Raw genomic sequence first — 12,789 nt, 5'->3', positions numbered from 1 at the left:
GCACTAAAATAATTAAATCTAAACATCCTGTAGGGGCTAAGCCAAGTCTCTTTCATTTTGTGCAGGTTTTGTCTCGAGCGTTTAGGAACCGTTTTGTGGAGCTGTTTTTTGATGCGCTGCCCAGTGCAGAGCTTGAGAACAATCTCCATCAGCGCTGCAGTTTGCCCCATCCTACTGCTCCAAACTAATCAAAGTCATGCAGAACTTGCAGGTGCACATCTCATATTGTTACATCAGTTTATAAGAATGAAGTTTGTGATTATATTTTTGATATGGTGGTACTTGTGTCAGTCCTTACGTAGAGGTAGTGTGTTTGCTGGGAAACATGGGTACATTACCCTAAGAGACCTGTTCCACTGGGCTGAACGCTATAGGCTGGGGGAGCAGAAAGATACCTTGTGTGATTGGCTACAACATCTGGCTGTTGACGGTAACATCCAGTGACCCCTATGGAGTAAAAAAAATATATAATATGTCCACTACAGTTTAAAGGTTTGGTGTAAGGTATTTTAAATGTTAATCTTATGTCTCTTATGTGCACCAAGGTTTCATTTATTTAGTAGTAAAACAGTAATATTGTGAAATAATATTATTAAGATAAAAATCACTTATAATATATATTTTTTTTATATGTAACCTATTCCTGTGATGGCCAAGCTGATTTTTCAGCAGCCATTACTCCAGTCATCGTCACATGATCCTTCAGAAATCATTTTTATAAGCTCATTTAGTGCTCAAGAAACGCTAAATGCTTTATTGTTCTGTAAATACCTCTTCTTTTAGGATTCAGTTTATTTGAAGTAGAAGTTTTCATTAACAACGAAAAAGTCTGTGCTGCTACAAATTGTCTACTAATGTTTATCTAAAGTTTAGATAGAATCGCTCACTTTATAAATAATGGCCAGATTGATTATTTTGGCTTGCTCAGTTTGGTATATTGATGGCTTGGCACTTGGCAGGCCCTTTTGTGAACAGCATTGCGGATTACCTGAAGAGTTCGGTCATGTGGTCTGGACCCAGGGCATGACAAGACTGGCTGTGCTAGAGGGACGAGCACTTCATTTTGGAGAGTCTTTCCTACTTGTCGGGGATACGGGTAGGTTTGATACAAGCCCTAGTTAAACCTCAGCGAGAGGGTTTGAAAATCTGACCTACGGCTATGTTGTAGTAGGTAATTGTAAATAAAAGTGGTACCCCTCATGTGAACCTCTTAAAATGGAAAGATGTTTTGCCTCATTTATTTTAATAAATGTTGTATTTGATATTGTGTCTGTCCCTGTAGCTGGCAGTTGAGTCGGTTTCTGTCATAGTGAACGCTCTCACACTTTTGGAAGTGGGTCAGGTGACTGTGTGCATGTGAGGTTATTTTTTTTTACTCCTCTTTTGGAACAGAGATTCTTGGTTTTTCTAATTTTGCTTTAATAAATGATTTCATGCATGCATACACACACTAATTCATCTCTCTTTTAATAAATTTTCTGTAGTTTTGGATAGAGTGTCCAGCTGCTCCATCTCTTCCACCAGCAGTTAAATGATCAAACAGGAGCAAAAATACTGCGGCTCTGTCAGTTTCAGCAGAAAAAGACCAGAATAGCTCAAGTAAATATCTCTGGACTTTCTGATTGTCTTGATTTTGTGTAATTCAATTCTTCAAATAAAGAGAGAGTTGCAGCTGCTGTTCAGGCTGCTCACAGTGCAAACATCTTTGTCATATAGTGCTGGATAAGCCGAACTCCAGGGTGAGGAATCTGATTTTTGTTTTTACAATGCAGGTTGAGCTAAAAAAAAATAATTTTGCTATTTATGTTTAGACATCATCTAAATATATATTAGTAAAATACAATACAATAAACACTTTGTAGATACAAGTAATCCCCTTTTTTTTCAGTTAATTTAGCATTAATAAAATTGTTTAGCCTTAATAAAACAATAATAACATTTATCTTAACAGTGGCTGCCTCTCTTATTAGACATATCTAGTAAAACATTTTGTATTTTGATTCATTTTGCACACATTTCTCTGCTCGGTCTGTGCATTGTCATAACAGCAAGGTAAAAAAAACGGTTTCATAATATATACATTACAAATGCAACAGTAAACTTGTATACGTCTATTGTCTCCTGTCATCTTCCTCTTATTGGTTCATGAAATGTTATACTTGCTGATAACTGTTTAAATAACAAAAAAACCTTTATGACATGTTTTCATTATGATCTGTATCAATAGTTGACTTTAGTAATACAAAGCCGCAGAGGAAGACTTTTAAGCTAGACAGATTTGATGAATAGTTCACATGAATGTACCTCTATAACATTTCTGGAATAGTAAAAGTGAACATTAATTTTGAAGCTGTAGTTGTTAGATGTTGGTTCTACATGATTTGGAATAAATTTGTTCTATTAATCCGGCATGTGAATGCATATTTATGCTTTTGAAGTTGTCCTTATTTAGCAACTTGTTAGCAATTTACCTTGGAGTTTACTATATATTTTTTTGTAAAACAAAATGTGAAAATCTTTTCAACTAATGTTAATCACAGATCTTATAAATCAAAAACTGATATTCTAGAACCTGACTCCTAATATAACCCATAATTGGCAATACTAATTCAATTCTGAGTTTATGACTACAAAATAAACAGCTCTATTTAAAAAGTTAATATGTTGTTTATAGATTTATGACCAGCAAACACAACATTGCCTCAATTTAGGCAACCTCTTAACAACGATGTAAAGAAGTTTATTTTTATTATTTGTCCCATTTTTCTTTTTTTTTTTCATGTTCACAACGTTGTTTTATTACATTATTTGTCTTTATTTTTTTTTTGTGTAATGTGTATTGTTTATATATTTAGTTAATTCAGTTTAAATAACTGAATTTTGTATTTCCATACTCCACTTTTATTTTGAAAAAACATTCTCGCGCCATTGCCTTTTATGTTGAAAAGCAGCGAAGCGAGCGTTTTTTTTCTTTTGCTTCCGCCTTCACAATCATAAGTGCCCTTCCCAAAGAAGATAACTAAGTTACTGAAGTGAACTTATGAGTTTGTGTGGATCCTAAAAGATGTCAAATGTAATCGTCGTCCAAAGCAGAACACATGAGTTTACACCTGCTGAATGCTGAGCCTTTCCTTTACGAACATCTTTCAGGATAGTTTTACAGACTTCACAGGTTTGTACATTTCAAATCGATAAATACACAAGCTGCTATGATGTATAGTTAAAAAGTTTGTTCATAATGTTTAACCCCTGTCATATTTTTCTGGTAATCCGCGACACGTTTGTGCATCTGTTTCTGAATAACATTAAGTTACTGTCTGGAAGTCGTTACATCGTTGAATGTTTCCCCCATATTTCAATGTGGTTCATATCAACTGACACCGTTTTCGTTCACATATGTTTACCAAGTAACGTTAAATCGTCTTTCCAGCAGTCTCTCATATCTGAACTCCTGCAGAATGAGTTTGGCGGAGATCAACGAGAATGTGAAGCTGGCCAGAGAGTACGCGCTGCTGGGGAACTACAGCTCTGCGGTGGTCTGTTATCAGGGGGTCCTGGAGCAGATCAGAAAACACCTCTACTCCGTCAGAGACTCCTCTCTACAGCAGAAATGGCAGCAGGTTAGAGCTCTTCGCACTCTCTGAGAGTACGATTCAGATTTTTTATGTTGTTCACTTGTTGTGACAGGCCTTTGCGTGTTCATGTTGTCCCATGCAGGTTTTGCAGGAGATAAATGAGGAAACTAAGCAGGTTCAGGAGATCATGGCAACACTTGAGAGCTTTCAACTGGAGTCGACCCCATCCAAACCCAGCAGCTTTGTCCTGGAAAATGACATTATGCCCGTTCACGTGGAGCACAGGTACATGTTCATGTCTGGTTTTATTCTAAACCCTCCTGACAGTCATCACAGAGTCAAACTCTTTTACTCATGCAGTAAGCTGTGTGTATAGTACATTTGAAGTAAGAAGGGCAGCATGTTTCGTAGACTTTAACAATGTTTTGTGTTGCAAGTCATCAGACTTTCCAGATTTTCAACCAGTTAGCACATCATCAGGCAATTGATGAATTGTGTGTAGGCTAATGAAGACAAAACTGGTTGAAACATTGCACTTTGTTGTGATAAAATGTTCTGCAACCTTTATATCAGTCTGCTGCAGAAATTTATCATGAAAAATTCCATACTGAATATACATTTTATAGTTATGCTCATTTAATTAACAAGATATTGCTCAGGATTTAATTTTTTTATGTAATAAATTGTAAAACAACACACACACACACACATATATATATATATATATATAGAGAGAGAGAGAGAGAGAGAGAGAGAGAGAGTATATATATATATATATATGTATGTATGTATTACACATACACAGTACAGGCCAAAAGTTTGGATACACCTTCTCTTTCAAAGAGTTTTCTTTATTTTCATGACTATGAAAATTGTAGAGTCACACTGAAGGCATCAAAACTATGAATTAACACATGTGGAATTATATATGGAATATATACATAACAAAAAAGTGTGAAGCTGAAAATATGTAATATTCTAGGTTCTTCAAAGTAGCCACCTTTTGCTTTGATTACTGCTCTGCAGTCTGCACACTCTTGGCATTCTCTTAACGAGCTTCAAGAGTTAGTCACCTGAAATGATCTTCCAACAGTCTTGAAGGAGTTCCCCGAGTGATGCTTAGCACTTGTTGGCCCTTTTGCCTTCTGTCTGCGGTCCAGCTCACCCCTAAACCATCTCGATTGGGTTCAGGTCTGGTGACTGTGGAGGCCAGGTCATCTGGCGCAGCACCCCATCACTCTCCTTCTTGGTCAAATAGCCCTTGATGCCTTCAGTGTGACTCTACAATTTTCATTGTCATGAAAATAAAGAAAACTCTTTGAATGAGAAGGTGTGTCCAAACTTTTGGTCTGTACTGTATATAGTGTTATATTAGTGTTCCTGTAGCTCAATTGGTAGAGCATTGTTGGGGGTTCGATTCCCTGGGAACACATGATGGGTAAAAATTGATAGCCTGAATGCACTGTAAGTCGCTTTGGATAAAAGCGTCTGCTTAATGCATAAATTAAATTATATATATATGCATATGCATATGCCTGTCACAATAATCAATATATATAGACTTATAATGCAATATGTACATGACCTCAATAATTTTTGTTGACTCAATATATTGCACATTATATTCACTTAAAAATTAATGTCACCATTTTTTTTTTACATTCCATTTGCGCCTGTGTCTTTTGCAGCTTCTCGTACATAACCTGTAGTCATGAGGTGCTAGTTCAAATTTTAAAAAATGCTAAAAAAAAATAATAATAATCTGCATATATGATCTTGTTTAGGGATCTGTGCATACGGACATCTGACTGCTAAGTAGTGATTGTGTTTATTAACAGTAGTGTGCAACCTTAATTTACAGAGAAAAGAAGGTCTGGGAAAAATCTGCAGATAGAAAAATCTCAAGTTCTTTGTGCATTTTTCTTTTTTTGGACTTGTTAATTTTGCACTTTTCTTTAGAAAATGTTTCTTTACTATTTATACATTTTTTTTTTTTAATAAAGGTATCTAATATTTTGACACTTAATTTCCATGATCTAAATATTCGTAAAATTTAAAGTTTGTTGTCATTTGGATGTGTGTAGGCCTTCTTACATTATTACGCTGTTATATTATGATTTATATTCAGTGGCATAAAATGGTCTTTAAAATGTCAATAATATCGCTTATCACAATTATTTCTGGAGCAATTTATCTTTTTATATATTATATTATATTATATAATATAATATATGAACAGTTATAACTTGCATGGAAATCTCCTTTTATATAAGAAATAAGAGTTTTAGGAATCCTTATCCAGTATTTCAAACATCTGGAAAGCCATGGAATGCATCAGCCTCACTGTGTGGGAATCTTCAAAAATGTCTTCAGTAGCTGTTGTTGAGTTTTAAAGCCCCCATCAGCTCTCCGGTCATGTGAATTAGATTATGATCTGAACGCCGTCCCACCGTTTCTCAGCCCCTCATTCGCTTTCATTCCTCCCTTGAGGCCAATAAAGGTCTTTTGAGCCTGTTATATAAACCATAATCTGATTATGAAATTTGAATGAGCAATTCCAGCTTTGTTAATTAAGGACAGTCCATTCCATTCAGAAAAATAAGAATAAACTTAAACTTTTTTGTATGTTGCTATTTTTTTTCTCTCATTTTTTTTGCTTTTTTTTAATTTAAATACTGCACAGATTGTTGTTATATCAAGGGTTTGCTTTTCTTGGTCTCTTTTTATGTTTTATTTATTCAATTCTTTTTCTTGTAGTTGTAGTTAAAGGTCCTCTTCAGTGTCTGAATGTAGTATACATGTATGTGTCTGTGTGTGTGAACAGGCCGTCTCCGTTTGTATTGCGGAAACCCTCCGGCCCGCATAAAGAAAGCAAAGGCCACGGGAACCGACTGAGCGCTGGCCCCCGCAACCAACCACGGCCCTCACCTCGCGTGGGCAACGGTGACAAGGGAAAACCTCAGAAAGGCAAAGAAAAGAAAGAAAACCCTTCCAAGCCAAAAGATGATAAGGTACGAACGTGTGGATCCATTTCCTATTTCTGTCTGCTGTTTAAACAATGCCTACTGTGTCATAAAGTGCTTGCAATCACAATATTTACTCAAAGGATCCGATGCCTCTCACTGTATTAACATTAGAAACCTGTGATACTGGTTTCTTACATCAAAGCAAACCGTTCAGACAGAAAAGACATGCAAGTGTTTCCTTTGTACTCTTGACTGTAAGCAATTTTGTTTTTGTTCGAAGATTGAATTAACAGAACTTAATGTATTTGCAGGTCATTTATTTGAAGTCTTTTCAATCTAAAGTTTGATTTGTACCATTTTTGCAAAGCCATTTGAGAAGCCTGTCAGAACATTGTGGCAAATAAAAGATTTGACCAAACTCTCTGTCCTCTGTAGAACAAAGCGGAGGGTGTGGAGACGGAGGTGAAGAGGTTTGACAGAGGAGGAGAGGACAGAGATCTGATTGAAATTCTGGAGAGAGACATCATCTCCCAAAACCCCAATGTCACATGGTGCTTTCATCTCACTTTCCTCCAGAAGTGCCTTCGTTTCTCATGGATTTTTTTCACACATCTGCTTTTTAGAAAAATAATCGTTCATAGATAATGACTTTTCATTTTTAATATAGGGATGACATTGCTGACCTCGAGGAGGCCAAGAAGCTTCTGAAGGAAGCCGTGGTTCTGCCCATGTGGATGCCGGAGTTCTTTAAAGGAATAAGACGCCCATGGAAGGTATGAACAAGAGAAAATCACATATGCTTGTATGGATTTAAAAAAATATCCATAATATAAAATATTACAATTTAAAGTAAAATTGTTCTGTTTTAATATATTTTAAAATATAATTTATGTCATTATTTGCAAAGCAAGAATCCATACAAAGCAAGAAATACATATTTTCAGAAGTCTTTTTGGATGAATACATGTTCTCAGGATTCCTTGATAAACTGACATATCAAAAGAACAGCATTTCTCTGAAATAGAAGTCATTTGAAACATTATAGATGTCTGTACTGTCACTTTTGATCAGTTTAGTGTGTCTTTGCTAAATAAAAGTATTAATTTCTTTTAAAATAATTTTTAAAAGCCTTTGAACGCTATTGTAATAGTTTTTTTGGGACAGTATTATTTAACCGCAGTGTAACATTTCATTGTGTTACTGTCCACTTTCAGGGAGATCTTCACTACATTACATACATACTATACTTCTCATTTACACAATAACTCGGCTCACATGTGATTTTAGGGAGTGTTGATGGTGGGGCCGCCAGGCACAGGAAAGACTTTGCTGGCCAAAGCTGTTGCCACAGAGTGCCGAACCACCTTCTTTAACGTGTCCTCCTCCACCCTCACCTCCAAATACAGAGGAGAGTCTGAGAAACTTGTGCGGCTGCTGTTTGAAATGGTAAAATCACTTCCTGCATTACCTCTCATTAATATTTGTAAAATCGTAGCCAAACTTGCTTTGCTTTATCATACATGCATATATGTGTGTCTGCATGTATATACAGGCACGCTTTTATGCCCCAACCACCATCTTCATTGATGAGATCGACTCCATATGCAGCCGTAGAGGAAACTCAGAAGAACATGAAGCCAGCAGACGTGTCAAAGCTGAACTACTCGTCCAGATGGATGGTACGGCTTCATACTAACTGTAGCTATGGCTTTAAATGTTACTAATATTCAGTAATATTATCTATTTCACTGCACAGACAAAAAAAAAATTATTTAACTGGATAATGAAACTAACTTTGCAACACTTTTTGCAACATTGACATTGTTATTGAACTGAATTTAATCAACATCAAACTAATTTAAGCTGAATAAATACTATTGCATTTTGCAGAGCTGCATATTAGAATTTTTTCAGAATTGATTAACTTTTAACTCCGTTGAACTGTATCATGACACTTATCTTGAAATTGGTTGGGGGTTTTTTCACAATTCGATGAATTTTACAACATTACAATTATTTTCCTGTTTAAAAATCACTATTTCCAGGTGTTGGTGGGACGTCTGAATATGACCCTTCAAAAATGGTCATGGTTCTGGCAGCCACTAACTTCCCATGGGACATCGATGAAGCTCTGAGACGTCGACTAGAGAAGAGAATTTACATCCCACTGCCTTCAGGTATTCAGAACTACCCAGAATTCATCACCCATTATACTGTATTAAGCGCCATCTGCTTAATACACCCCAGCTCAAGATACATAAACGTAATGGGAGTACTTAAAATCATCATTTGTATTACTGTAGCTAAAGGAAGAGTGGAGTTACTGAAGATCAGTCTGAAGGAGCTGGAGCTGGCCAATGATGTCAACATGGACAAGATCGCTGAGCAGATGGAGGGGTACTCTGGTGCTGACATCACCAACGTTTGCAGGTGCAGCCCTTTGTGTGGAACCTGAAATTATTTTCAGTCTTTAAAGTGCTGCAATTCTAGAAGTGATTTATTGTGTTTGAATAATTGCAGAGATGCATCTCTAATGGCAATGAGAAGGCGGATTGAGGGATTGACCCCTGAGGAGATACGAAACTTGTCAAAAGATGAGATGCACATGCCCACTACAATGGAGGACTTTGAGACGGCACTGACCAAAGTGTCCAAGTCTGTATCTGCTGCTGACCTAGAAAAATATGAAAAGTGGATAGCGGAGTTTGGCTCGTGCTGATGATCCCAAAGATCCTTGATCGTTCCTCCTCACAGTAGTCGTTAGCACCAGTTTTACTAAATCTCAGAGCATTTCCACCTTCAACCAGACTGAATTCAAAGGGTGACAAGTCTTGCCTTACATGAGGTGTGTATGAGTGTACGGACTCATAGTAATAGTTTAATAATAATAGAATTGGTTTTACATCTACAGAAGCTGGATACAGTTTAAACTTACTTCCGAGCTAAAGTTCACTCACATTAAAATGAATTTGTTAGGACGAAGGCTGCACTAATTATCCAGTAAACCCAGAATGGAGTCTGCCCTTATAACAAATAACCCCATGTGTTGCCTTACTGTAGTGTGTACAGACAATCATGCTGAGGTTGTGGACACAGGAATGGACTGTATGTTTTGTCTTGTAATATCACTGCCAATAACCAAAGACCAGCTAATCCTGTTCTCTGTTGTCTCCAAATGCTACTTGAGGTGAAAAGCTATGCAAGCTAATAGGTTTACTGCACCTGTGCCACTGTGGTTGATCTAAAGGCCAAAGTTTCCAGCATTTGATAATTGTCTTAATAGTGATGAGACCATGAGTGTCTTAAAGATGTGTCTAGCACTTGACTTTTATAAACACTATAGAACCGGATTCTGGTTTCTTTTCATTAGTGACATTCCATTGCCATGATCCGCTTGTAAAATGATATATTTTGTTGAATAAATATTTTTTAAATTTGAAAGAGATTACTGAGACAAACTCATTTGTGCAGGATTTACTCATGTAACAAACTGAGAGGAAAAACAAGTCATAACATGCATCAGATTAACAGACAATAACAGGGCTACAATGAAATCCAAGGATCCTTTTGAAATGTTTCAAATGCTCAAGTATAATGCTTGAAATGTTCTAATGCAACAGGGAATACTTTGACAGATTGCTCAGGACAAAGTGTACAAGTCTTCATTTCATTCATCTAAGGCAGGTCGAAGGCTTACATGCTTAACGTAACAGGCAATATCTGAAGCAACATGAATATTAACATTAAGCGACAGAATTTCTTACAGGCCATTTAATAAGACCCCCAGTAAGAAATAATCCATTTAAATAAAATGGACAGCTGAAAATCAGCTGCTAAGATTTTGGATGTTTTTTTACATTAACTTTAATGGACTGTTTGTCCATTTTTTTTTAGTGCTATACCCTTTAATTGTCAGTAATGCTATAATGTCATTTCCATACAACAGGCAATATCAATTCCTACTATAAGCATAAAACATACACTTTAGTGGGGAAAAGGCAGGGACATTTCAGGGACTGCTTATTTAAATTTGTGCACCTTTACCATTCCACTTCACAATGTAGTGAAAAATAAAATAGTAATTTGCTCATTATGCTGTTAAACAGACAGATATGTGGATCATTAGGAAACGTTGGGGAATATTTTTTCTTTTAAAGTGCTACATTGAAATCATTGGTATTGACGACCAAAATAAAGCAACATAACCAAACTGATGAGAACACATCCATCACTTTTCTATCAAAATGCTTTTTTCTGTCGTTTCTCCATCCATGTTATCTATTAGCCTCTGTTTTTCATCATCTGGCATCAGAGTCTCTGGATTCAGATGAAAAAATCCCCTAAGAAAAACATAAGAAACATGTATTATTTAGACATATTGTTCTGCAAGCTACCTTGTATGCCAATCCAGTTGTATTTTAAGTCTACAGTACCAAATGGCCATGGATTTGATACAGGGCCTGTTGAGAAGGCTAGTAACAGGTCAGTGCAGGTTGTACCTGTGTTCACAGGATGGGAACAGAAGATCCAGGATCTTAATGATGACCGCCGAACCTGCAATACCAACCACCACCACCCACATGATCAAGAAGAAGAGCGGGACAGAATCAGACCAGAAGCGCCTCAGTTTATCCCTCAGCCTCTCGACCCACTGACATGCCACCTGCCCACACACAATAACATAACATGAGGAACATGACACTATTGAGAAACAGAACATGTGACTAATTTAGGTCATCCAGAGTGACTGGTTTGAAAAATGTAATTCTATTTTATTCTCAATTATAGACATGTTCAAAGGTTTGAAAACAGTAAAGATTTTTTGGCTCTTACATGCTCACCATACATTAAAAATAACATTTACTCTGGCCCAAGAGTTAACAGTGGCAGTACATAGTCACTTACACTGTAGGAGGACATGGTCCCGCTTAGAGGAGGCCCAAGCAGCAAGGAATCTGCAGTCCTTTCCTCTTCCTCTCTAGACTCATACAAGGTTTCAGGGTCCATCCTCAAGGGAGTTTCAGGGAGTTTCCCCGGAGCAGCAATCTCCTCCTGCGTGGTCTCTGCGTGTTTGAGTAGATAGTGGCTGGTGGTGTTAAGCACTTGGTCTTCAACTGTGAAGACAGAAAACTATTCATAGAAATCCTTCCAGTTAAATCATCACAGTCATTTTTTAGAGATTACAAACAAGAAGCATTTTACTTCACAAATCTACCTGTATTATGAATGGACGCATTAGACACCAAGACGTCACTCTCTCGTGGGATGTCTGAGAGCTTGCTTCTTGTTGAAGGGTAAATATTGGTCACCTGTGTGATCTCCTCAGAGCTCTGGTTCCACAGGATCTCCACCTCATACGCATCTGGCTGCTGGACCTACAGAACATACCACAACAAGCCCTAGATCACATTCACACACAGCCCTATCTATAGCTTGGATGCTTTCCAAAGCAAAAAGCTGCCATTCCATGTTTAAGATTGAATTACCTCTATAAAGGACATAACAGATATAAAAAATAATTCCATTTTTCAGCCATAATTTATAGGGTAAAGATTAAAACCTTTTCATCTGCCAGCTGGATTATCTCCTGACTCAGGACGAGTAACAGAAGCTGCTCTCCAGCATCACTCTGAACATATGACTGATTACCCATCAGCCTCAGCTCACTGCTGACCAACCCCTCCTCCAGATTACTAGAGCTCACGTTAGAACCATCCACTGCAAACACAAAGAAAATCTAACATTTTACAATAAATTCCTGTTACTTACAGGTATAGTTCAGCTAAATAATTTGATTTATTCACCCTCAAGCCACCCCCAGATATAGTTAGTTTCTTCATCAGAACAGTTTTCTAGAAATTTTGCATTACATCATTTGTGCACCAATGGATCATCAATGCTCACCAATGGTGTCAGAGTTCAAACAGCTGATAAAAACATCACAATACTCCACAAACAGTCCACACAACTCCGTCAAAAAAAGAAAGCAATATTATGGATACAGGACTCCTATTTTAGCTGGAAGCAATGGTTTGAAGTTAAAAAATGATGTCTTGATGAATTACAAACATGCAGATGTTTGTTTCACAAGCTGATAAACAACAAACTGGTGGACTAGAGTTGTGTAGATTATTGATGATGTTCTTATCATCTGTTTAAACACTCATTCTGCCGGCACCCATTCACTACAGAGGATCCACTGATGAACAAATAGTAATTGCTACATTTTCCAAAATCTGTTTCCATGA

The 12,789-nt window shown here is 36.9% G+C and overlaps 2 protein-coding genes across 4 annotated transcripts; one reads left to right on the top strand and one right to left on the bottom strand.

Moving 5' to 3' along the window:
• Positions 1 to 2,954: 2,954 nt before the first annotated feature.
• LOC113081163 (katanin p60 ATPase-containing subunit A1) lies at positions 2,955 to 9,891 on the top strand. 3 transcript variants are annotated; one of them, XM_026253211.1, is made up of 11 exons: positions 2,955 to 3,172; positions 3,434 to 3,620; positions 3,718 to 3,860; positions 6,400 to 6,586; positions 6,977 to 7,092; positions 7,209 to 7,314; positions 7,829 to 7,987; positions 8,094 to 8,220; positions 8,587 to 8,718; positions 8,845 to 8,971; positions 9,062 to 9,891. In XM_026253211.1, exons 2-11 carry the CDS (start codon positions 3,459 to 3,461, stop codon positions 9,258 to 9,260), a joined length of 1,458 nt encoding a protein of 485 aa, XP_026108996.1. In that variant the 5' UTR covers positions 2,955 to 3,172; positions 3,434 to 3,458; the 3' UTR covers positions 9,261 to 9,891. The 3 variants fall into 3 exon arrangements, with proteins under 3 accessions (XP_026108996.1, XP_026108999.1, XP_026108997.1); XM_026253214.1 differs by having other exon boundaries at positions 2,969 to 3,172; positions 3,458 to 3,620; XM_026253212.1 differs by having other exon boundaries at positions 2,969 to 3,172; positions 3,431 to 3,620.
• Positions 9,892 to 10,000: 109 nt separating this feature from the next.
• LOC113081164 (glycoprotein integral membrane protein 1) lies at positions 10,001 to 12,259 on the bottom strand (the record flags this gene model as incomplete). Its single annotated transcript, XM_026253215.1, is given in 5 exon segments — positions 10,001 to 10,881; positions 11,041 to 11,204; positions 11,447 to 11,655; positions 11,757 to 11,916; positions 12,102 to 12,259. Coding segments are annotated over 5 exon segments (803 nt in total), but the record flags the coding sequence as incomplete, so codon positions are not given.
• Between the last annotated feature and the right edge of the window lie 530 nt (positions 12,260 to 12,789).

This window comes from Carassius auratus, unplaced genomic scaffold (assembly GCF_003368295.1).
Source record: "Carassius auratus strain Wakin unplaced genomic scaffold, ASM336829v1 scaf_tig00033283, whole genome shotgun sequence".
Lineage (NCBI taxonomy): Eukaryota > Metazoa > Chordata > Actinopteri > Cypriniformes > Cyprinidae > Carassius > Carassius auratus.
This window is presented reverse-complemented; position numbering and strand designations above follow the sequence as displayed.